Below are 24,182 nucleotides of genomic sequence, written 5' to 3'. Positions count from 1 at the left end.
TATGGAACGTGAAGGGTGAATCGGGGCCATACAGACATTGCTAATAACTTGCTGAGGGGGGGGTGCATGAGGAGGTGAATCGGGGCCAGACAGACATTGTTACGAACTCACTGGGATTCGCGATTTAAATGTTGACATTTCCCATTTCCCATTTTGTCCACCTGGGTGACTCCACTCCATCCACGACCTCATTGCTCAATATTTGACCAAATTACTCGGCTCGGTTTGAGTGTGAACTTTGACCAACTTTCTGCTCCACCCAGAATCATCGATTCCCTTTCCTTGTCTTGTTCATTATTTTCTATTATTTGATAAAGTCGGATCAGTTTTTCTTTTATTTTCATCCTTGTTTGATGCGTTGTCTGCATGATAATAACCAATCAAATGACGACGATCGATGCAATTTGATGTTCATTCATCGAGTTCGCGAAACCAATAAGTATTCGAAACGTGGGAAGATTTCGGAACCAAACAACACGAGGAATCCGCAACGTTAATTTTGTTCTTTGCTATTTATGCCCATTCGCCTCCTCCCCTTCTCCTTCCTTAAATCTTCCACTCTCCTCCTTTATCTCCTTCCTTAAATCTTCCACTCTCCTCCTTTATCTCCTTCCTTAAATCTTCCACTCTCCTCCTTTATCTCCTTCCTTAAATCTTCCACTCTCCTCCTTTATCTCCTTCCTTAAATCTTCCACTCTCCTCCTTTATCTCCTTCCTTAAATCTTCCACTCTCCTCCTTTATCTCCTTCCTTAAATCTTCCACTCTCCTCCTTTATCTCCTTCCTTAAATCTTCCACTCTCCTCCTTTATCTCCTTCCTTAAATCTTCCACTCTCCTCCTTTATCTCCTTCCTTAAATCTTCCACTCTCCTCCCCTTCTCCTTCCTTAAATCTTCCACTCTCCTCCCCTTCTCCTTCCTTAAATCTTCCACTCTCCTCCTTTATCTCCTTCCTTAAATCTTCCACTCTCCTTCCTTTATCTCCTTCCTTAAATCTTCCACTCTCCTTCCTTTATCTCCTTCCTTAAATCTTCCACTCTCCTTCCTTTATCTCCTTCCTTAAATCTTCCACTCTCCTCCCCTTCTCCTCCTTCCTTAAATCTTCCACTCTCTTCCTTTATCTCCTTCCTTAAATCTTCCACTCTCCTTCCTTTATCTCCTTCCTTAAATCTTCCACTCTCCTCCCTTTATCTCCTTCCTTAAATCTTCCACTCTCCTCCTTTATCTCCTTCCTTAAATCTTCCACTCTCCTCCTTTATCTCCTTCCTTAAATCTTCCACTCTCCTCCTTTATCTCCTTCCTTAAATCTTCCACTCTCCTCCTTTATCTCCTTCCTTAAATCTTCCACTCTCCTCCCCTTCTCCTTCCTTAAATCTTCCACTCTCCTCCTTTATCTCCTTCCTTAAATCTTCCACTCTCCTCCTTTATCTCCTTCCTTAAATCTTCCACTCTCCTCCTTTATCTCCTTCCTTAAATCTTCCACTCTCCTCCTTTATCTCCTTCCTTAAATCTTCCACTCTCCTCCCCTTCTCCTTCCTTAAATCTTCCACTCTCCTCCCCTTCTCCTTCCTTAAATCTTCCACTCTCCTCCTTTATCTCCTTCCTTAAATCTTCCACTCTCCTTCCTTTATCTCCTTCCTTAAATCTTCCACTCTCCTTCCTTTATCTCCTTCCTTAAATCTTCCACTCTCCTTCCTTTATCTCCTTCCTTAAATCTTCCACTCTCCTCCCCTTCTCCTCCTTCCTTAAATCTTCCACTCTCTTCCTTTATCTCCTTCCTTAAATCTTCCACTCTCCTTCCTTTATCTCCTTCCTTAAATCTTCCACTCTCCTCCCTTTATCTCCTTCCTTAAATCTTCCACTCTCCTCCTTTATCTCCTTCCTTAAATCTTCCACTCTCCTCCTTTATCTCCTTCCTTAAATCTTCCACTCTCCTCCTTTATCTCCTTCCTTAAATCTTCCACTCTCCTCCTTTATCTCCTTCCTTAAATCTTCCACTCTCCTCCCTTTATCTCCTTCCTTAAATCTTCCACTCTCCTCCCCTTCTCCTTCCTTAAATCTTCCACTCTCCTTCCTTTATCTCCTTCCTTAAATCTTCCACTCTCCTCCCTTTATCTCCTTCCTTAAATCTTCCACTCTCCTTCCTTTATCTCCTTCCTTAAATCTTCCACTCTCCTCCCTTTATCTCCTTCCTTAAATCTTCCACTCTCCTTCCTTTATCTCCTTCCTTAAATCTTCCACTCTCCTCCCTTTATCTCCTTCCTTAAATCTTCCACTCTCCTCCCTTTATCTCCTTCCTTAAATCTTCCACTCTCCTCCCCTTCTCCTTCCTTAAATCTTCCACTCTCCTCCCTTTATCTCCTTCCTTAAATCTTCCACTCTCCTTCTTTATCTCCTTCCTTAAATCTTCCACTCTCCTTTATCTCCTTCCTTAAATCTTCCACTCTCCTTCCTTTATCTCCTTCCTTAAATCTTCCACTCTCCTCCCTTTATCTCCTTCCTTAAATCTTCCACTCTCCTTCCTTTATCTCCTTCCTTAAATCTTCCACTCTCCTTCCTTTATCTCCTTCCTTAAATCTTCCACTCTCCTTCCTTTATCTCCTTCCTTAAATCTTCCACTCTCCTCCTTTATCTCCTTCCTTAAATCTTCCACTCTCCTTCCTTTATCTCCTTCCTTAAATCTTCCACTCTCCTTCCTTTATCTCCTTCCTTAAATCTTCCACTCTCCTTCCTTTATCTCCTTCCTTAAATCTTCCACTCTCCTCCTTTATCTCCTTCCTTAAATCTTCCACTCTCCTCCTTTATCTCCTTCCTTAAATCTTCCACTCTCCTTCCTTTATCTCCTTCCTTAAATCTTCCACTCTCCTTCCTTTATCTCCTTCCTTAAATCTTCCACTCTCCTCCTTTATCTCCTTCCTTAAATCTTCCACTCTCCTTCCTTTATCTCCTTCCTTAAATATTCCACTCTCCTTCCTTTATCTCCTTCCTTAAATCTTCCACTCTCCTCCCTTTATCTCCTTCCTTAAATCTTCCACTCTCCTCCCTTTATCTCCTTCCTTAAATCTTCCACTCTCCTTCCTTTATCTCCTTCCTTAAATCTTCCACTCTCCTCCCCTTCTCCTCCTTCCTTAAATCTTCCACTCTCTTCCTTTATCTCCTTCCTTAAATCTTCCACTCTCCTTCCTTTATCTCCTTCCTTAAAACTTCCACTCTCCTCCCTTTATCTCCTTCCTTAAATCTTCCACTCTCCTCCTTTATCTCCTTCCTTAAATCTTCCACTCTCCTCCTTTATCTCCTTCCTTAAATCTTCCACTCTCCTCCTTTATCTCCTTCCTTAAATCTTCCACTCTCCTCCCCTTCTCCTTCCTTAAATCTTCCACTCTCCTTCCTTTATCTCCTTCCTTAAATCTTCCACTCTCCTCCCTTTATCTCCTTCCTTAAATCTTCCACTCTCCTTCCTTTATCTCCTTCCTTAAATCTTCCACTCTCCTCCCTTTATCTCCTTCCTTAAATCTTCCACTCTCCTCCCTTTATCTCCTTCCTTAAATCTTCCACTCTCCTCCCTTTATCTCCTTCCTTAAATCTTCCACTCTCCTCCCCTTCTCCTTCCTTAAATCTTCCACTCTCCTCCCTTTATCTCCTTCCTTAAATCTTCCACTCTCCTCCTTTATCTCCTTCCTTAAATCTTCCACTCTCCTTTATCTCCTTCCTTAAATCTTCCACTCTCCTTCCTTTATCTCCTTCCTTAAATCTTCCACTCTCCTTCCTTTATCTCCTTCCTTAAATCTTCCACTCTCCTTCCTTTATCTCCTTCCTTAAATCTTCCACTCTCCTCCTTTATCTCCTTCCTTAAATCTTCCACTCTCCTTCCTTTATCTCCTTCCTTAAATCTTCCACTCTCCTCCTTTATCTCCTTCCTTAAATCTTCCACTCTCCTTCCTTTATCTCCTTCCTTAAATCTTCCACTCTCCTTCCTTTATCTCCTTCCTTAAATCTTCCACTCTCCTTCCTTTATCTCCTTCCTTAAATCTTCCACTCTCCTCCTTTATCTCCTTCCTTAAATCTTCCACTCTCCTCCTTTATCTCCTTCCTTAAATCTTCCACTCTCCTTCCTTTATCTCCTTCCTTAAATCTTCCACTCTCCTTCCTTTATCTCCTTCCTTAAATCTTCCACTCTCCTCCTTTATCTCCTTCCTTAAATCTTCCACTCTCCTTCCTTTATCTCCTTCCTTAAATCTTCCACTCTCCTTCCTTTATCTCCTTCCTTAAATCTTCCACTCTCCTCCTTTATCTCCTTCCTTAAATCTTCCACTCTCCTTCCTTTATCTCCTTCCTTAAATCTTCCACTCTCCTCCTTTATCTCCTTCCTTAAATCTTCCACTCTCCTCCTTTATCTCCTTCCTTAAATCTTCCACTCTCCTCCTTTATCTCCTTCCTTAAATCTTCCACTCTCCTTCCTTTATCTCCTTCCTTAAATCTTCCACTCTCCTTTATCTCCTTCCTTAAATCTCCCACTCTCCTTCCTTTATCTCCTTCCTTAAATCTTCCACTCTCCTTCCTTCATCTCCTTACTTAAATCTTCCACTCTCCTCCTTTATCTCCTTCCTTAAATCTTCCACTCTCCTCTTTTATCTCCTTCCTTAAATCTTCCACTCTCCTTCCTTTATCTCCTTCCTTAAATCTTCCACTCTCCTCCTTTATCTCCTTCCTTAAATCTTCCACTCTCCTCCTTTATCCCTTTCCACTCTCCTCATTTATCCCTTTCCACTCTCCTCCTTTATCCCTTTCCACTCTCCTCCTTTATCCCTTTCCACTCTCCTCCTTTATCCCTTTCCACTCTCCTCCTTTGTCCCTTTCCACTCTCCTCCTTTGTCCCTTTCCACTCTCCTCCTTTATCCCTTTCCACTCTCCTCCTTTATCCCTTTCCACTCTCCTCCTGTATCCCCTTCCTCTTTCTCTCTTCCTTCCCCTTCCTCTCTGTCTCTCTCTTCCTTCCCCTTCCTCTTTCTCTTCCTTCCCCTTCCTCTCTGTCTCTCTCTCTTCCTTCCCCTTCCTCTCTGTCTTTCTCTTCCTTCCCCTTCCTCTTTCTCTTCCTTCCCCTTCCTCTCTGTCTTTCTCTTCCTTCCCCTTCCTCTTTCTCTTCCTTCCCCTTCCTCTTTCTCTTCCTTCCCCTTCCTCTTTCTCTTCCTTCCCCTTCCTCACTGTCTTTCTCTTCCTTCCCCTTCCTCACTGTCTTTCTCTTCCTTCCCCTTCCTCTCTGTCTTTCTCTTCCTCCCCCTTCCTCTCTGTCACTCTCTTCCTCCCCCTTCCTCTCTGTCTTTCTCTTCCTTCCCCTTCCTCTCTGTCGCTCTCTTCCTCCCCCTTCCTCTCTGTCGCTCTCTTCCTCCCCCTTCCTCTCTGTCTTTCTCTTCCTCCCCCTTCCTCTCTGTCGCTCTCTTCCTTGTCCTTCTTCTCTGTCTCTGTCTTCCTTCCCCTTCTTGTCTGTCTCTCTCTGCTTTCCCCTTCCTGTCTGTCTCTCTGTTCCTTTCCCTATCTTCCTTCCTCACTTCCTTCCTCACTTTCACGTGTTCCTTCCTCACTTTCACGTGTTCCTTCCTCACTTTCACTTGTTCCTTTCTCACTGTCTCTTCCCCTTCCTGTCTATCTCTCTTCCTTTCCCTTCCTCTCTCTTTTCTCTCTCTTCCTTCGCCTGCCTCACTGTCTCTTCCACTTCATGTCTATCTCTCTCTCTTCCTTTCCCTTCCTCTCTCTCTTTTCTCTCTTTTTCTTCGCCTTCCTCACTGTCTCTTCCCATTCCTCTCTGTCTCTCTCTTCCTCTCTCTCCTCCTTACTCTCATCCCCTCCCCTGATTTGTCTTTACCCACCCTCAGAAAACCCTTACTCGTTCCTCGAGGAATCCCTCTCACCTGATGATCAATCCCCACTCAAATTCTTCAACCTGTCCAAGCTGCACGACGACCGCTATGGTTTGTGATATATTCTACAAGCACGGCATTGTTTATGTAGATCTTTCTATGAATATCAGTGGACCATTTGGTGGAGGTTTAATTTGGACCAACCTTTGGTGGTGGTTTGAATATGTTGGTGAACCGAATTGCATCAAACATTCCAACCATTGCCAGTTTGGCTGTCTCACCACATCCAAAGCCTGCCTCCGTGCGCGCAGACAGGTTGCCTTTCTCGATCCGCGTGTTGCTCGAGTCTGTGATTCGCAGCTGCGACTCCTTCCACTTCCGCGAGTCAGACGTGCAAGCGATCCTGGACTGGAAGCGCACGCAGCAGGACTCCGTGGAGATCCCATTCAAACCAGCACGTGTTCTCCTGCAGGACTTCACGTACGTGGGGGCTGGGGCGATAGAGAAGGTTCAGATGGCTCGATCAACGACGGGAGGGAAGTTCTTGCATCGTCAGACTCTTGGTGTGGTTTTCCTTTGGAGGTGGTGGAGAAGGAGGAGAAGGAGAAGGAGAAGTGTTGTAACTTGATGTGATCGGAAACACCAGTTGGTTATTCGCGTTAATGTGAATTTGGCAGGTTGTGTTTATCTCTTTAATTTAGTTGAGCAATGATTGACCTCTTTAATTCGGTATTATTTATCTCTTTAATTTAGGATCATTTATTTATCTCTTCATTTCAGGTTTATTTACTACTTTACGTGTAAAACGTGTTACGTATTTACTACCTCGTACGTGCATATTGAGCGGAAAGTCTATCATGAGTTTTCTGTGCATTGAGCATCAGTTCTGGGGGTAGGAATGTGGGGAATGGGATAATCTTTACCGGCCACCACCTAATGATAAACGTCCTTCCTGAGGACGAAGCACTTTGTGTTGCCCAAGGTTAAGTGCACTTCCACAAATGGCTTCATCTCCATAACATCCGACGCTTAGACAAAATGTTGAGGGTATTCCAGCAGACAGTTCCGTTCAAATGGGACAACAGCAGTTAGTCTTCAGTATGAATATATAAACTATTTATTCCTGGAAGTTAACAATGAAAACGAATAAACAAAATAATCGCATTACCTTTATGTGAGTATTGCCTGAAATTGTTTGCATCATGTCTGCAATTCCATTGGGAAAGGTGTATGCTGCATGTGTGAGAAGTGTTATGATTTATGGGAGCGAGACATGGGTAATGAACGTAGAGCAGCAACGAAGGCTGGAAAGGGTGGAAATGCGAATGGTTCGGTGGATGTGCGGTGTATCGTTGAGAGAGAGGAAGACAAATGATGAATTGCGAAAGATGATGGGAATAGAGCCTGTGATTGATGCTGTGAAGAGGAACAGGTTGAGATGGTTTGGTCATGTGTTGAGGAAGGATGAAAGTGACTGAGAAGAGTGATGGAAATGAATGAAGAAGGAAGTAGAGGATGGGGAAGACTGAGAAAGACTTGGCTAAAGATGGTGGAAGAAGAAATACGGGCAAGGGGGTTAACAAGGGGAGATGCAGAAAATAGGGCAAGATGGAGAAGATTGTCATGGGGACCGCAAGGCTAACCCCCGCTCTAGCAGGGAAAATGGCCTTAAAATGCATGTTGTTGTTGTATGTCTGCAATTCCATTGTGTTCAGATAATGGTTTTGTAGCCATTTGGATGTCTATGATTTTATCGTTTGGGTTGCCATCCAGGGGCGTGCCAGCGGTGGTGGACTTTGCCGCGATGCGTGACGCCATAAAGCATCTTGGTGGAGATCCGGAGAGCATCAACCCAGTGTGTCCTGTTGATCTGGTGATCGATCACTCGATCCAGGTGGACAGTAATCGCACGTGAGTTCAGATGTTTGTCTCTGAATTATCATGATGATGATGATTGCTTTTGGAAACGTTATTGGTGAATGTTGTTCAAAGGTCGGAGGTTTCGGAGAGATTGGAGTGTTTAATGATCAGAGTTTTATGTCCAACAGGTTTGAGTTGAACTTACTTTAAGCCTTGAAAACATGAAGTTCTCCAAGTTTGCAGGATTGACTCTGGAGAGGAGTTTCAATGTTGTTGGTCATGTAGATCATGTGACAGGTGCTGTTAAGGCCAAGGTTGGTCCTCGGCATTGAGCAGGTGCATCAAGAATGCTTGAGCCGTTTATTCTGTGATTCAAAACCCCGTTTAAAACTTTTATTTGTGAACATTGTGCGTTCTCAAACAGTAACCTACTGTTGGTCGGCTTTTTTCTGGCAGTGTTTGTGTCGAGATCAGCGAAATAGGAAGAGGCGAGGTTGATTGAGCATGAGGAACACCAGGATGTGTTGCTATCATGGGTTACTGATCTCATCAGCTGATGTAGAGTTACATATGGACCTTTGTGTTCCTACAGACCTGACAGTCTCCAAAAGAACCAGCAATTTGAACTGGAGCGCAACAAGGAGCGTTTTGTTTTTCTCAAGGTAACGACTACCATCATTATAGGTGTGTGTGTGTGTGTGTGTGTGTGTGTGTGTGTGTGTGTGTGTGTGTGTGTGTGTGTGTGTGTGTGTGTGTGTGTGTGTGTGTGTGTGTGTGTGTGTGTGTCTATGTCTATGTCCGTGTGTCCATGTCCGTCCGTCGGAAATAACACCACCTCTGGTGGTAGTCAGTATTACATATCAGCCTTTATCTTGATAATATTGTTGAATGTTTTCAAAATTATGATCTGTTGTGATCAATAAAATTTCTTTCAAAGATTATGAAGTGCGTTTCCAAGATTGTGCCACAACGTATTGCCCACCAAAGGTTGGTCGTGAAGTGTACTCCACCCCTCGGACGAGAGTGCCCGCTAGTTCGCATAATGTGAGACTAAGTTGCTGCTTTTAACCCATCGGCCTGGGTTTAACTCTTCCACTCGTCCACTCCTTAACCAGGGTGTTTATGACGGATATCTTCTTGTCCTTGGTGAAGGATACTCTCTGCTGTTTGTTGATCCCTTCCCACTCCCCCCCCCCCCCCCTTCCCACGCACGCCTCCTGCCCCCAAGCCCTCTCCCTCCCACACTTCTCCCTGCTCTCAAATGTTGTGGTTGTGTGCTTCCCCTTCTCTCCCCATCTTGTCTTCCGCTCCCTCTTTTTGTATATTTTGTTTGTCTGGTTGATTTGTTTGTGAAATAAATGTTAGCTCTTTCACGAGCCTCGATTCAGTATACAAAAAAAAAAAAAAAAAAAAATCCCTGCTCTCTACCTTCCATTCCCTTGTGCTGTATTTGCCGACGTTGAGTAGTGGGGCTCGTCGGCGCTCCGTGAACTGCGCATCGTCCCACCGGGCTCTGGCATCGTACACCAGGTGAACCTGGAGTTCCTGGCCCGCGTGGTCTTCACCCAAGATGGGTACCTCTACCCAGACAGCCTCGTTGGAACTGACTCGCACACAACCATGATCAATGGCCTTGGTGTGCTTGGCTGGGGTGAGGCTGTGCTGGCAAACCATTGAGAATTGGCATTAAGTCTTGATGTTGTTTATCATTGTTGTTGTTTTCTTAATGCTATTGGCTTTATTGAACATGATTCTTGAAATGTTCCAGGATGTAGCTCTTTTTAGCACGTGCTCATAACCCATTCCATGGTAAGTGTCCCAGAGTGGAATCGATTTGATTCGTGTCTAAAAGTGTTAAAACGGGTTATTTTCTTTGTTGAACGAATCATGTGCAAAGTGTTTGAAGTGACATCAACTCTTCTAAACTGCATTATTGCCGTTACTTTCAAGTCTTAAGTTTTCACCACTCAAAAACAGCAAAATATTTGCAACTAGAACGACACTCGGTAGAGCGCATACCTCCGCAAAGGCTGAACAATTTACGTTTTGTATCCCACAAATGATTCGGATCTGGATCCGGACCTGAACCAAAATCTTATCTGCTTGTTCTTCCATTTAAGAATTTTCTGTATGTGTGTCTATATATATATATATATATATAATCGGGAGATTAAATCAGACGCGGACGTAGCTTCAGGACGGTCGATCTTTAATTCTCGACAAGCTTTCGACCAACAAAGGTCTTCTTCTTAGTCGTCCCCAAGTTCAACGGAAGTGGAGACCACTGTGCTCTTGGGAACCTTCAATGCAGCAGAAATGTTTTTGTCGGCTTCCCCAGATCTGTGCCTCGACACAATCCTGTCTCTGAGCTCTGCAGGCAGTTCCTTCGACCTCATGGCTTGGTTTTTGCTCTGATATGCATTGTCAGCTGTGAGACCTTATATAGACAGGTGTGTGCCTTTCCAAATCATGTCCAATCAATTGAATTTACCACAGGTGGACTCAAATCAAGGTGTAGAAACATCTCAAAGATGATCAAGAGAAATGGGAGGCACCTGAGCTAAATTTCAAGTGTCATAGCAAAGGGTCTGAATACTTGTCGATGTGATATTTCAGTTTTTTCTTTTTAATAAGTTTCAAAACTTCCTAAAATCCTGTTTTCGCTTTGTCATTATGGGGTATTGAGTGTAGATTGATGAGGGAAAAAATGAATATAAACGATTTCAGCAAAAGGCTGCAACATAACAAAATGTGAAAAAGTGAAGGGGTCTGAATACTTTTTGAATGCACTGTATGTATATCGGCTGTGGTTCAACTTTGGGATCACTGACATATCATTACCTAGAAAGTGACAGGTAATGGGATTTGAACATGATGCACAAGCAAGGGGATGCTTCCACAGGTGTTGGAGGCATCGAGGCGGAGGCCGTCATGTTGGGTCAGCCCATCAGCATGGTTCTACCGGAGGTGGTGGGTTACCACCTTGTGGGGTCCGTAAATTCAATTTCTACATCCACCGATGTTGTGCTGACCATTACCAAGGTGAGCAACTGAAAAATCTTTTTCTCGCATTATTAACAAGAATTTGAGGCCTATTTTCATGATTAGCTGCTTTACTCTATTTGATGTTGTCCCAATTTTGTAAACATCTCGTTTGAATCCATGTTTGTCACAAAGGGACCAGGGAATATTTTGCTTCCAGTTGAACAACTGGCTTTATGCCCTCGCCCAATTATTGCAATTTTGACAGTGCAGCGCCATCTGTTGACTCGGGATTGCAATTTCCTCTATTTTCATCTTCACGGGGTTGGGATGAGATGGTCCAAGGGCAAGCATCTAATTTTGAACCACTGGAGGAGAATCATCGTTTCTTGCCCCTCCACAGAACCTGCGGCAGCTGGGTGTCGTCGGTAAGTTTGTGGAGTTTTTCGGCCCTGGTGTTGCAGAGCTGTCCATTGCTGACAGGGCCACCATCTCAAACATGTGCCCTGAATACGGTGCTACTGTGGGATTCTTTCCTCCCGACGCTGCCACTCTAGAATACCTGAGGCAGACAGGTACATATGAATGAGCAAGATGTGCTTGGTTGGAGTTGGAGTTGGATAAAATTATTTTGAATTCTTAAAAAAAAAAAAAACTTGCTGAAACGCATCAAATAATAATCGATCTTTTTTTTTTGGTATACAGAATCGAGGCTCGTGTAAGAGCTAACCTATTGAACATGAAAACATGCACAGACACATAAAACGTACAATGAATGGAGCGGGATACAAGAGGGGGAGAGAGAGGGAAGCACACAAGCACAACAACAGTAGAGAACAGGGACGTCGGTAGATCTGTGGAAGGAGGGAGGGGTACACGGTATAAAGCAAATGAATACTGCTAGGAATTTCAGGAAAGAAGTTGGAGATTGAAAAAGGCGGATCTGGGGTGTTTTAACGGGGGTAGAAAATATCAATGTTTTGGATGGGGGGAGATAAAAGATGGTGGTGAACAGCTGCTTTAAACACCGAGAGGGAGGAGAGGGATTGAAGAAGTGTGGGAGTTTGTTCCAGAGACGGGAGAAAAGAGGAATGAAGGAGTGAAGGTGAGCAGAGATTCTTGATTTTGGCCGTTTCGTCAGAAGAGGGTTGCTGGCAGATATTGTGCGTCCTGCAGGAATATTTGGGGGACAGAGCACAGACAGAGCAGGGCCGGAGAGGAGTCTGTAAAAGACAGAAAGACCACCAACCTGCCTGTGGTGAGAGAGAGAAAGGCCCTCAGAATCAGCTTCATCGCAGGAGATACCAATGATTCTGAAAGCTTTGCTTTCAACCGCTTGAAGTCGAGCTCGGTGTGAGGCAAGAGCACCGGCCCAGAGGGGAGAGCAGTATTCCTTTGAGCTGTGGATGAAAGCCTTGTATGTGGTGAGGAGCTCAGAAGTGCCCAGAAAGGACTTTGCGCGACTGGCTTTGGAGGCCAGCTTGGAAATGTGGTTTTCCCAGGAAAGATCATGGCAGATAGTGAGACCCAAAAGCTTGAGTGACAGAACTTCTTTGAGAGGATTCTTGAGAAAGTAGATGGGAGGGTTGTCCAGACGGTCTTTTCGGAGAGACAAAGTGAAAGTGTGACATTTGTCAGGGTTGAAAGACATGTTCCACTTGTTTGACCAGTTTGTGATGTTATCCAGGTCTGCAGAGAGTGAAGAGGCTGCTGCCTGCCGATCTGAGGGTTGAGATATGGAGCGGCAGAGAGTGGAGTCATCAGCAAAGAGATAGAGAGGATTTCAAGAGAGTCAAGAGAGATCATTGATAAATAACCACCTTTAGAGGCCATTTTTCCCCGCAAAGCGGGGGTTGGCCTTTTTCGGGAACCATGGTTGTTGTTCTTTTTCGGTCCCCTATTTGAAGCAATGTTTTACGGCCGGATGCCCTTCCTGACGCCAACCCTTTTTGCCGCTTTGATGATTGAAGTGGACATTGAAGTGGAGTGTGATTGATGAAGACCAAAAAAAGCACAGGGCCCAGAACACTGCCTTGAGGAACTCCAGCCTGAACAGGAAGGGGAGATGAGAGAATTCCTTTCAGGGTCACACGTTGACTGTGACAAGAGAGGATGTCTGCAAGCCATGCATGGAGGTTTCCATGGATACCATAGGAGGAGACTTTGGTGAGCAGGGCGGGGTGCCAGACCGTATCGAAGGCACGTGATATGTCAAGGGGGACAGCTCTGATTTCCTGTTTGGCATTGAGGACCTCCATCCATTGTTGACAGCAGAAGCAGCATGTCCAGAGTAGAGTGACCTGGTCTGAATCCAAATTGATGATCATAGATCCAGCCATTGCAGAAGAGGAAGGATTTGATATCCGAAGCAATGATGGATTCCATGACCTTGCTAATTGTTGGGAGTAGGCTTATTGGTCTGTAGTTGCAAGGATCTGTTTTGCACCTTTTTATGTAAAGCGGTGATGTTGGCTGATTTCTAAGCAGATGACAGATGACCTCGAGCAAAAGCGAGGTTGAAGAGAACAGAGAGAGGGTGAGATAGAGCTGCAGAGCAGGATTTTAGGACCCGTGGGCTGATGCCGTCTGGTTCAGTTGCAGAATCAGAGTCGAGGTTTGACAGAAACTCCTCCACCTTGTCAGGAGAGAAGGACACAGAGTCCAGGAGCAGCTGGGTTCGACTGGGTAAGGTGGGAACAGAAAGAGACGGGTTTGGGATACAAGATTTTGAGGCAAACACAGGTGAGGCATTCAGCGTTGTTATGTGCCCTGTCAGCTGTGTATCCGTTTGAGCTAAGGGAGGAGATGGAAGGGGAACAAACACCAGAAACAGATTTGACCAGACACCACCAGGATTTGGAGGAGGGAGACAGGTTTTGAGAGTTCAGTCTTGAGAGTAGAGCGATAGTGTTTCCAGGTTCTCCTGAGGGTAGACACACACTTGTTCCGAGCTTTGTGAAATGAATGGATATGGGACAACTGAAGACGAGATGGGATAAATCTGTGCATGAGAGAGAGAGCAGTTTACTTTGGAAGAATTCCCAGGAAGAGTTGATGTTAGAGGCAGTGGAGATGGGAGACCAGTCCAGATGATTGATGGCTGCTTGAAGACCGTGCCAGTTGGCCTGAGTGAAATGCCAGACTCGTCGATGCTGAGGAGGCTCTCTGAGAATGGTTAGAGAGATGTCCACTTTAACAAGCACATTATCAGATGAGCCGATTGGAGCAGAAGAGCAGCAGACATTTTCAGGGAAGTTAATCATAACCAAGACCAGAAGAGAAGATGCTCCGTTGACTGAGATCCGGGTCGGGAAATTGACAGATTGGTTAGTCCCAATGAGTCGCAGAAGGCCTTTGCTGAGATGCCATGGCTGGTGAGAGAGGAACCCACACCCAGCCAGCTGGCATGATGGCAGTTGAAGTCACCACATATGAGGAAGAGTGAGTTGGGATGAGTGGATAGAAGTTGGTCCATTTTTGTCAGACAGCGAGATGTAAATGGAGTCATTACTGTTTGGAGGACGGTGCAGAACACATATGAACAAAAGGTGGGAGTGGAGGGGAAGCCGTAGTCAGAGGTACTCCTGGGGGTGGGGTCGAGAGGGGGCAGTGAAAGGAGAGTGAGTAAGAGAGTTTTTGATAAAAAATAGCAACCCCACCAACCAGGACGAGGCTCAGGTCTATCATACCGGAGGAGGGAGTAACCAGGAAGAGATGTTTCGGAATCAGAGACATCTTGAAGGAAGAAAGTTTCTGTAAAGCAGATTTCGTCTGCTTTGTCAGAAGCAACCTGTATGTTGAGATCAATCAGATTTGAGCGAAGGCCCCGGATGTTTGAGGTCCATACCGTTAAGGAAGAGGGAGGGGGAGCATCGGGTACAGGACAGGGCAGGTTAGTGGTAGGGTAAGATGAGGGGAGAGAGGGGGAGGTAGGGAGAGCTGTTGGTATGGTAGTGTGTCAGAGATTGCAGAAGAGCTTGGAGAAAGGGAAGGATGAGTAGGACAAAAGGTTTGATGGTGATGGGATGAGGTACAGTGAGGCGTTGTTTGAGGGGGGGGGGGGGGCAGAGCGAAGTGGAAGGTTGGAGGCTGTGGTGGTATGAGATGGAAGGGAGAGTAAGTGGGGAGGAGGCAGCTTTGAGGAAGAGGGGAGGAGAGGAGAGGGGAGAATTCGAGAAAGATGGTAGGGTGGGAGATTAGAATGGGAGGGGTGAGGGTGGAGTTTGGAAGGGGAGGGGAAAGGGTGTAGATTTAGAGGGGAGGGGGTATTTTAGGAGGGGAGGGGCGAAGGGGTGGAATTGAAAGGGAGGGGTGAGGGGGGAGTTTTGAAAGTGAGGGGTGAGGGGGAAGTTTTGAAAGGGAGGGGTGAGGGGGGAGTTTTGAAAGGGAGGGGTGAGGGGGGAGTTTTGAAAGGGAGGGGTGAGGGGGGAGTTTTGAAAGGGAGGGTCCATACCATTAAGGGGGTTAAGGTTGTACACATCAGTCAGTTTCTCCATACCCCTTCCAAACTTTTCCTCTTTGTAGCCCCAGTAGCCTGTGGCAAGGTGCCATTCTCTGTGACCACTCTTCCCCCAGTCCGATACACCAAAATGCTTGGGATGTCATATGTCAGACGGGCATCCTGAGCAATGTCGCCAAAGTCCACCAGATGGCGGTAGACGTATACCACATCCAGCTGTGTCCAAGAACTAGCCCAGCTGGAGACGTAGTCAATCGGCAAATACTCGAGTGGGAGATCAAACCCCCTCTCAGAATCGAGCCCCACAGCCAGAGGCATATAAGCTGGGTAATTCAAATTGAATGGACAGTTGGGGAGTTTTGAGAGGGAGGGGTGAAGGGGGCGTTTTGAAAGGGAGGGGTGAGGGGGTAGGAGATTAGAAGGGGGGAAGATTTGGAGGGGAGGGGCGAGGGGGGAGTTTAGGATGGGAGGTGAGGGGTGAGGGGGGAGCTTAGAAAGTGGATGATTAATAAAAAGTGAACATTTATTACAAACTTGGTTTATTGTGATTTTCAAGTCAGAGATCTGTTTGAAAATGTGAGAGGAGGGGTGGAATGAAGGTGAGTAGAGAATGTAGAAAGGAAGGACTGAAAGATTTAATTTTTTTTTCAAATGGAATGACTTGATGAAGAAATTGAAAAAAGCCTTTTAAATAGGAAGAAAAACAGCGTGTTGTGATATACCATTGAATAAAACACTGCAGGGGAAAAAAATGAATGAATGAATGATCGTTTTAAGGCCATTTTCCCCACTGGACCAGGGGTTAGCCTTGCGGGCCCCATGACAATCATGGTTCCCTGTTTGAGGCAGTTTTTATGGCCGGATGCCCTTCCTGGCACCAACCCTTAGTCGCCTCTTACGATGCGCAGGGATGCGGTGTACCTATTCTAAACCAGGGTACACACTGGGATCATTCATCCCAGAAAGCTGGTACTCAATTTGCCGACCTCGGAAGGATGACAGGCTGAGTCAACCCCCCTGGTGTTAATTCAGCAATTGACCGGGATTCGAACCCAGGATCCTGGGATCCCAAGCCGGCACCCTAACCGCTAAGCCAACACCAGGAAAGATTAAACATATTTAAATGATATTTAAACAAAACGGTGAAAACAATCTGGGAAAAATCTCTGAAGTGAGGGCGTGGATCTGAGAAAAAAGGAGAAAGGGTTGAATGAGTATCGTGGAAACTCAAATTGGAATATTGGCTGGAGAGGTAGAAGAAAAAGGAGATAAAGGGGGCAGGGCGAGACAAGAAGCACGTGGTCGTGGGCGGGGACCGCAAGGAGAGAGGGAAATATATATATATATATGCCTCAGGTAGGCATTTCTTATAACTGTCTACCAGTCTCTGACATCGACTGGGAGAAATTTTTGCCCACTCCTGCATGCAGAATTTTCAGCTGTGCGATGTTTGAGGGGTTTCTTGCATGCACAGCTCGTTTTAGAACCGGGCTTTGACTTGACCATTCCAGAACCCTCCATTTCTTTATTTTCAGCCATTCCTTGGTGGATTTACTGGTATGTTTAGGGTCATTGTCATGTTGCAAGGTCCACCTTCGGTTGAGCTTCAACTTTCCGACAGATGGCCTCACATTATCCTCAAGCACCCTCTGGTACAATGAAGAATAATTAGTGGATTCTATGATTGTGAGCTTCCCAGGACCTGATGCAGCAAAGTTGCCCCAAACCATAATATTTCCACGACCATGCTTTGCAGTTGGCATCAGGTTCTTGTGGTCAAAAGCTGTCTTTGGTTTTTGCCAAACATGTCTTCTGGTACTGTGGCCAAATAGCTCTACCTTTGACTCATCTATCCAGAACACATTGTTCCAGAAGTGCTGGTCTTTGCCAATGTGTTCATTGGCAAACCTTAGTCTTGCCGTGATGTTCTTTCTGGACAGCAAAGGTTTCCTCCTGGCACACACACGTCCCATGTAGATCAAATTTGTGCAGCCTCTTTCTAATGGTAGACTCGTGCACTTTGACATCAACAGTGGCAATAGCTACCTGTAGGTCCCGTGATGACATTCTGGGGTTCGTAGAGACTTCTTTCAGCATCTTGCGGCCTGCTCTCGGGCTGAACTTGCTGGGGCGGCCTGGCCTGAACAAGTTGGCAGTTGTTTTGAATCTTCTCCACTTGTAGATGATCTTCCGGACAGTCGAATGATTGATTTCAAATTGTTTGGAGATCTTTTTAAATCCCTTCCCAGACTCGTAGGCATCTATAACCTTCTTTCTGATGGCCTCAGAGAGCTCTTTTGATCTAGGCATGGTGACGCAGCACACGTCAACAACAAAGAGCAAACCAAACTAAATGTCTGAGGTTTAAATAAGACAGGTTCCTCCAAGATCCTCTCTGACGATGTTCTAATCATTTGCACCTGAGCTGGTGCACCTGATTCTAATTTTAGGTATTTGAAGTAGTGATAAATGTCGGGGTGTACTTACTTTTTCCACATGCGAAATTTGCATTGATGTTTATTTAAATTATACAATGGACTACAAAATGTAAATGTTTCATGATATTTGTTATAGTATATCACCTTTATCTATTGATATTGTTGAAATGAAGATCAAATAGCTGTATGTTGAAATATGTTGAAAAAGTGAAAACTTTACATGGGGTGTACTTACTTTTTCGTGTGTGTGTGTGTGTGTGTGTGTGTGTGTGTGTGTGTGTGTGTGTGTGTGTGTGTGTGTGTGTGTGTGTGTGTGTGTGTGTGTGTGTGTGTGTGTGTGTGTGTGTGTGTGTGTGTGTGTGTGTGTGTGTGTGTGTGTGTGTGTGTGTGTGTGTGTGTATATATATATATATATATATATATATATATATATATATTATTTAAAATGTTAGACAAAGGGTAAGATGGTCGGGGGAGAAAAGGAAGGGGGGGAGGGAAGCCTCGAGGGACCACGGTGCGAACAAATGACGTGGAGAGCTCGAAGGACGCTTTTTCACCAGAGGAAGCGGAAGTGATTTCTACGACAAATAAAGTTATTATTCGAGTGTTGTTGAGCCTGTGGTTGTAGCGATGTGAAATCCAAGCATGGTATCATGGTGGTGCATTGTTTGATTGTCACGACCGACAGGGAGAGATGAAGCCCAGGTACGGATAATCGAAACCTATTTGAAGTGTATGAAGATGTATCGTGACTACACAAACTCCACCCAAGACCCAGAATACTCACAGGTAGTCAAATGCATTTACAATGCAACATCTCAGCCTTCCTCACATTACGTTTTTCCAGGTGATTGAAATGTTGGAACGCAACTTGTGCTTGTTTTCGACTCCTCCGTTCGCTCTGCTTGTACTTGTTTTCAACGTTCTCTGTTTCATTGAGCCCATTGTCTGTGCTCCCTCCTTCATATCTGTCCCTTGTGTTGTCATTCCATCATAAGGTGGTTGAGCTCGATTTGTCATCTGTGGTGCCCTCGATAAGCGGTCCAAAGCGACCTCAGGATCAGGTGCCCGTAGACAACGTCAAGGTGGACTTCCAGGCATGCCTTGCCAACAAGGTAAGTTGAGCGCTGACATGAATGTGATGGGCCAAATGCCCATACATTTGTAACGTCTGGAATTTGTTCAAGGATTTATTAACTGCTATGGGATTGTTTTGCAGGAATCTGGAGTTAATGGTCTTTTGTATCTTGTATTCACGATGGAATTTTCAAAAAGTACCCTTGAAGAGAATACGGATAAATAATTAATTCTCTCACTCGACCTGAAAGGTTGAACCCACTGGAGTTGGTGACATTACCGGAGATAAAGCTGTGGCTTCAGGTCACAGAACCAGCAAAATGTGATGGAATTGGAAATCCAGAGAATTTTAACTTCACAAACAGCCATACCAATTTAAAGATCCTGGAAGGAGTTTCTTGAAGGATCACCGAGTGACTTTTACCGAAATTGTTCACAATCTGAATATTTAGACGCGGAGGAAGTGAAGCGTCATGAGTCGAAGGTGCGCACGGCCTGGCTAGTCCTAATAACTTTCTCGAAGTCATCTTCTCCCAAGAACAGCAAAGCGACTTGAGCCCTGAAGTTACGATTGTTAAATTTGCATCATTTGTTCACCTCGACATCTACGGAGCATTGAGGCCGACGCTACACTGACTGATAGGTTGTGGACTGTATGTCACAGCATGTACTGTACATTATTTATTTGGGATTTGCCAATGTTCCAAATGTTTAGAGATGAAAATTGTAATCCTGCTGTTAGTTTTTACCTGCACCACCTAACCTCAGGTGAACTGATGCTGTTTTCATCGCTGTCTGGTTGTCTGTCGGTCAATAGGATATCTCAAAAAGTTATGGACGGATTATGACAAAACTTGGTGGACGAGTTGGATAGATGACAAGGACGACATTTGATTTTGGTGAAGATGCAGATCCGGCCTATCAGTGGGATACAAAACGTAAACTGTTCAGCATGATGGAGGTATGCTCTCTAACGAGTGCCATTCTAGTTCAACAATACAATACCTGCCTTTTAAAGATGGAAAGATGCTCACCTCTCCACGTCGTACTTTTTGGTATGCCCTTCGAGACACGGTGGTCGTGCGGTGACCTGCCATTGCTAGCCTCTTCGGTGATTCGGTTTACTCCACGTTGTCTTCCTCCTGACATTTGGTGTTCGATTTGCCACCCAAGTTGAATATTATTGGGATGGCATGTAGTTTGTCAGTTTACTCCTCTGTGATGACCAGATCTTTAACATTTCTCTTGTCGGACGGAATCTCTGTCGTGCTTTGTTGCAGTGAAAATGTCTTGTATCATAAAGGCCTTGATACATCACATTATCCAAGGAATTACAAAGAAGCCTTTTGGCCCATCAACCCTGCGCAGTTATGCCAACATCTTGGTGCATACTCCCTCATGCCCATTACTTCCAGATACGTATCAAACTCAATTTTCAAACTATCAATTGTGACTACCCTTGCAGGGAGATCATTCCATACATTCACCACTCTCTCGGGGGAAAGAAACCCTACCTTACTTCCACCCTTGCGCTCTTCTTCTTTACTCCTAAATCTGTCAGTGTCCATTATGCTGAAAAAAATTTCTGCACTTATTTTGTCTTCAACATTTCTATCAGATCCCCTCACAATCGCCTCTTTTCTTATGGATAAAGTCCTTTCTCTTTTAGCTGCTCTACATGGTGTAGATTAGCTAGGCCAGGAAATGATGTAGTAGCTCGACACTGGACCCTCTACGACAACTGTCCTTCCTCTGATGTGGTGACCCCAAAGCTGTCCATAATAATCCAGATGAGGCCTCTTAATTCCTATGTAGTGTTAACACTGCCACTTTTGATATAAAATTTATCCCTCTACGAATACAACCTAAAACCCTGTTGTCTTTACCTATAGTTACCTGGCACTGCCCAGTCTAGTTACCCCCATATCTAGGCTACCCACAGGTTATTATCCTGTCTGGGAAGCACAATAAACTAATCGATGAGCCCTTTCCCCTTCTTTTGTTACCTCTGCCACCAAAGGTGGATGGAGGTTGTTTTTGCCCCTGTCTGTCTGTTTGTAAACAGGATGTCTCAAAATGTAATTGATGGTTTCGGACAAAACTTGGTAGACAGGTTGGGTATGTGAAAAGGATGAAATGATGAGATTTTGGTAAAGATCCGGATCGGGATGTGAGCATTTTAAAAGTGATTCTTCACCATTGAGAAATGGAGCTAAAAGCAATGTGGTAATATTCCCGGGGATGGTTTTTTAAAATCTCAGTGAGGTTCTTCTTCCTCATTCCTGTTGCTCCAATTATCACTGGTACGATTTCGATGCTCTTCAGCTTCCAAGATCTCTTGGCCTCATTTTTGAGGTCCTGGCATTTGGTCATTTTGTTGATTTCTGCCTTGTTTAGGCCAAAATCGCGAGGTGCTCACAGCTCAATTAGCAATGCCGTATTTTTACCTCCGCCACCGAAGGCGTTTGTCTTTCTGTGGACAAGATATCTCAAGTTGTGGACGGATTCGTACGAAACTTTGTGGACAGTTTGGGTATGTGACACGGACGAAATTATTTTGATTTTGGTGAAGATCCAGATCCAGATACTAGAATTTTCAAAGTGATTCTTCACCATTGAGTGATGGGGCGAAAAATGATATAAAGCACGATATCTCAAAAAGTTATGGACAGATTTGGACGAAACATGGTGGATGAGTTCGGTAAATGACAAGAACAAGCCGATTCGATTTTGGTTCATGTCCGAATGCAGATCGGGCCTATCGGTGGGATACAAAACGTAAACTGTTCAGTCTGGCGGAGGTATGCTCTCTACCGGATGTTCTTTCTAGTTACCAGGTGAGCCGCAAAAATACCATTCACCAATATTTGAATTCACCTAACGGAAGATCTCCTTCACACCAATGTCGATGACATCACACGTCGATGATAGCCAAGTGCCACCGAGGAATATGCATGATAGAACTAATTCTGATACTCAGGTTTTGTCCCCCATCTTTATTGACCTAAAATATACTTTTTGAAAACTTCTTTAATGTGCACATGATATAACAGATCATTAACTTTATATTCCTGCTGATATCCCAAAACTATTCATCAATCCTTAAGGCTTCATGCAACAGGTGTGCAGGATTTTCCAAGAATCATTGACTTGTCTTTCCAGGCCCAGAATCGATATTGATTTTAATTTTTCAGCTGCTGTACTTTTACCTCTGTCTGTTCTCAGGTCGGCTTCAAGGGTTTTCAGGTTTCTCCTAAGAAACGTGAGGACGTCGTTGGATTTTCCTACGAAGGCACCGAGTTTGAGCTCCACCACGGTTCTGTTGTCATCGCTGCCATCACGAGCTGCACAAACACAAGCAATCCGTCAGTTATGCTTGGAGCAGGTATGAGATCCGAATATTCAGAGCTTTGCAGGATGCCAACGCTAGGGGCGGGTGCGGGATTCCAACACTAGGGGCGGGTGTGGGATGCCAACGCTAGGGGCGGGTGTGGGACGCCAACGCAAGGGGTGGGTGTGGGATGCCAACGCTAGGGGCGGGTGTGGGATGCCAACGCTAGGGGCGGGTGTGGGATGCCAACGCTAGGGGTGGGTGTGGGATGCCAACGCTAGGGGCGGGTGTGGGATGCCAACTCTAGGGGCGGGTGCGGGATGCCAACGCTAGGGGCGGGTGCGGTATGCCAACGCTAGGGGCGGGTGCGGGATGCCAACGCTAGGGGCGGGTGCCGGATCCCGACGCTAGGGGCGGGTGCGGGATCCCGGCGCTAGGGGCGGGTGCGGGATCCCGGCGCTAGGGGCGGGTGCGGGATCCCCACGCTAGGGGCGGGTGCGGGATCCCGGCGCTAGGGGCGGGTGCGGGATCCCCGCGCTAGGGGCGGGTGCGGGATCCCCGCGCTAGGGGCGGGTGCGGGATCCCCGCGCTAGGGGCGGGTGCGGGATCCCCGTGCTAGGGGTGGGTGCGGGATCCCGGCGCTAGGGGCGGGTGCGGGATCCCGGCGCTAGGGGCGGGTGCGGGATCCCGGCGCTAGGGGCGGGTGCGGGATCCCGGCGCTAGGGGCGGGTGCGGGATCCCGGCGCTAGGGGCGGGTGCGGGATCCCGGCGCTAGGGGCGGGTGCGGGATCCCGGCGCTAGGGGCGGGTGCGGGATCCCGGCGCTAGGGGCGGGTGCGGGATCCCGGCGCTAGGGGCGGGTGCGGGATCCCCGCGCTAGGGGCGGGTGCGGGATCCCCGCGCTAGGGGCGGGTGCGGGATCCCCACGCTAGGAACTGTCCGCACACACTATGTTGAGGCTTTCATCATATAAAAACTCAGCATGTCTTTTTGTCTGTTTGTTCCTCTGTCTGTTCGCTGACACACTCATAACGGTTTGCCCGCTCCCTACCAACTTTTGCATATGTGCTTGGGATACCCAGCGTCAGCTCGTGTGCACGACACAATTCCCACTGTCTCCCTCCCCCCCCCCACCCCCAGAAGATGACTTGCGATCTTCACTTGTTCACGTTGTTTAATGACCCCTGCCGGAGGGAGGGGATATTACTGGCCAATGGCACAAAACGGATTTTACCCTGCCCCCACCCCTCTCCCAAGCTTCTCCCATAGGGAACGGGCGTTTCTCGTTACACTAACAAATTGTAATGAAAACATTCATCTGAACATGTTCGATCGATCAAGTTGATCCAGAGAAATCTCCAGAAATGTCAAGACTGGTATATATTGCCTGGAAATTGTTGTTGTTGTTTGCTGTTGCGTGCAGGCTTGCTGGCGAAAAAGGCTGTTGAAGCTGGGTTAACTGTGAAGCCATACATTAAAACGAGTCTCTCCCCCGGAAGTGGAGTGGTCACAGACTACCTCAAATCGGCAGATGTGATGCCAGCACTTCGCATTCTCGGGTATCATATCAAGTCCTTTAAATAAGAACTTTCCACTTTACCCGCAAACTTCACCCCCACCCCACTCCCTCCCCCTTCCCCCCACTATCTCTCCATTTCCTGTGAATATTAATAATAGACTTCTCGTCAAGGGAAACTGGAAAAATCCTGTAACGTCAATGAAAGTATTTATATTGATTCACGAGTTATCACAGTGACCACTAGTGGTAAAAGAGAAGAGCAGACAGTCCTCCCCAATACCTACATACAATAAATGTCACAAGAAGCTTAAGGAAGTAACTATACGATGTGCTAGCTTAGGGCCTATTTTAAGAAATTTTAACTGGGCTTAACATACGTTTTCACAGTATGTGTGTAGTCTTCTAACTTCAGTCGCTGTCAGGACTGGTTCTCTCCGGGCACTGCGGCTTCCTCCACCAGAAGAAGTTAGCTTGCAGTAAGATCAGTGCCTACAGGTCAGACCATAGCGCCGTTTCAACGGCAATGTGTGACTGTCGTTAATCAAACCGTGTCGATGGCACTGATTGGCTGACCTATGCTGATCGCTGATTGGTCAGCTCACAAAATTTCGCAAATTCAGACCGCAAATGACACCATTTGCATTCTGGATGAGATTAAAATTGA

The 24,182-nt window shown here is 45.9% G+C and overlaps 1 protein-coding gene across 1 annotated transcript in view; it reads left to right on the top strand.

Annotated features, from left to right (window-relative positions):
• The window catches only part of ACO1 (aconitase 1), a 49,225-nt gene that overhangs the window by 233 nt on the left and 24,810 nt on the right, over positions 1–24,182 (top strand). Inside the window, exons 2-12 of the mRNA XM_078772508.1 lie at positions 5,869–5,964; positions 6,165–6,333; positions 7,627–7,764; positions 8,306–8,375; positions 9,181–9,364; positions 10,616–10,755; positions 11,099–11,270; positions 18,281–18,381; positions 18,591–18,707; positions 21,895–22,054; positions 23,423–23,558. Coding sequence (XP_078628634.1) covers positions 5,869–5,964; positions 6,165–6,333; positions 7,627–7,764; positions 8,306–8,375; positions 9,181–9,364; positions 10,616–10,755; positions 11,099–11,270; positions 18,281–18,381; positions 18,591–18,707; positions 21,895–22,054; positions 23,423–23,558 — 1,483 coding nt within the window. The remainder of the gene's footprint in view (positions 1–5,868; positions 5,965–6,164; positions 6,334–7,626; positions 7,765–8,305; positions 8,376–9,180; positions 9,365–10,615; positions 10,756–11,098; positions 11,271–18,280; positions 18,382–18,590; positions 18,708–21,894; positions 22,055–23,422; positions 23,559–24,182) is intronic.

This window comes from Myxine glutinosa, chromosome 2 (genome assembly GCF_964187855.1).
Source record: "Myxine glutinosa chromosome 2, kmMyxGlut1.1, whole genome shotgun sequence".
In the NCBI taxonomy this organism is placed as follows: Eukaryota; Metazoa; Chordata; class Myxini; order Myxiniformes; family Myxinidae; genus Myxine; species Myxine glutinosa.
This window is presented reverse-complemented; position numbering and strand designations above follow the sequence as displayed.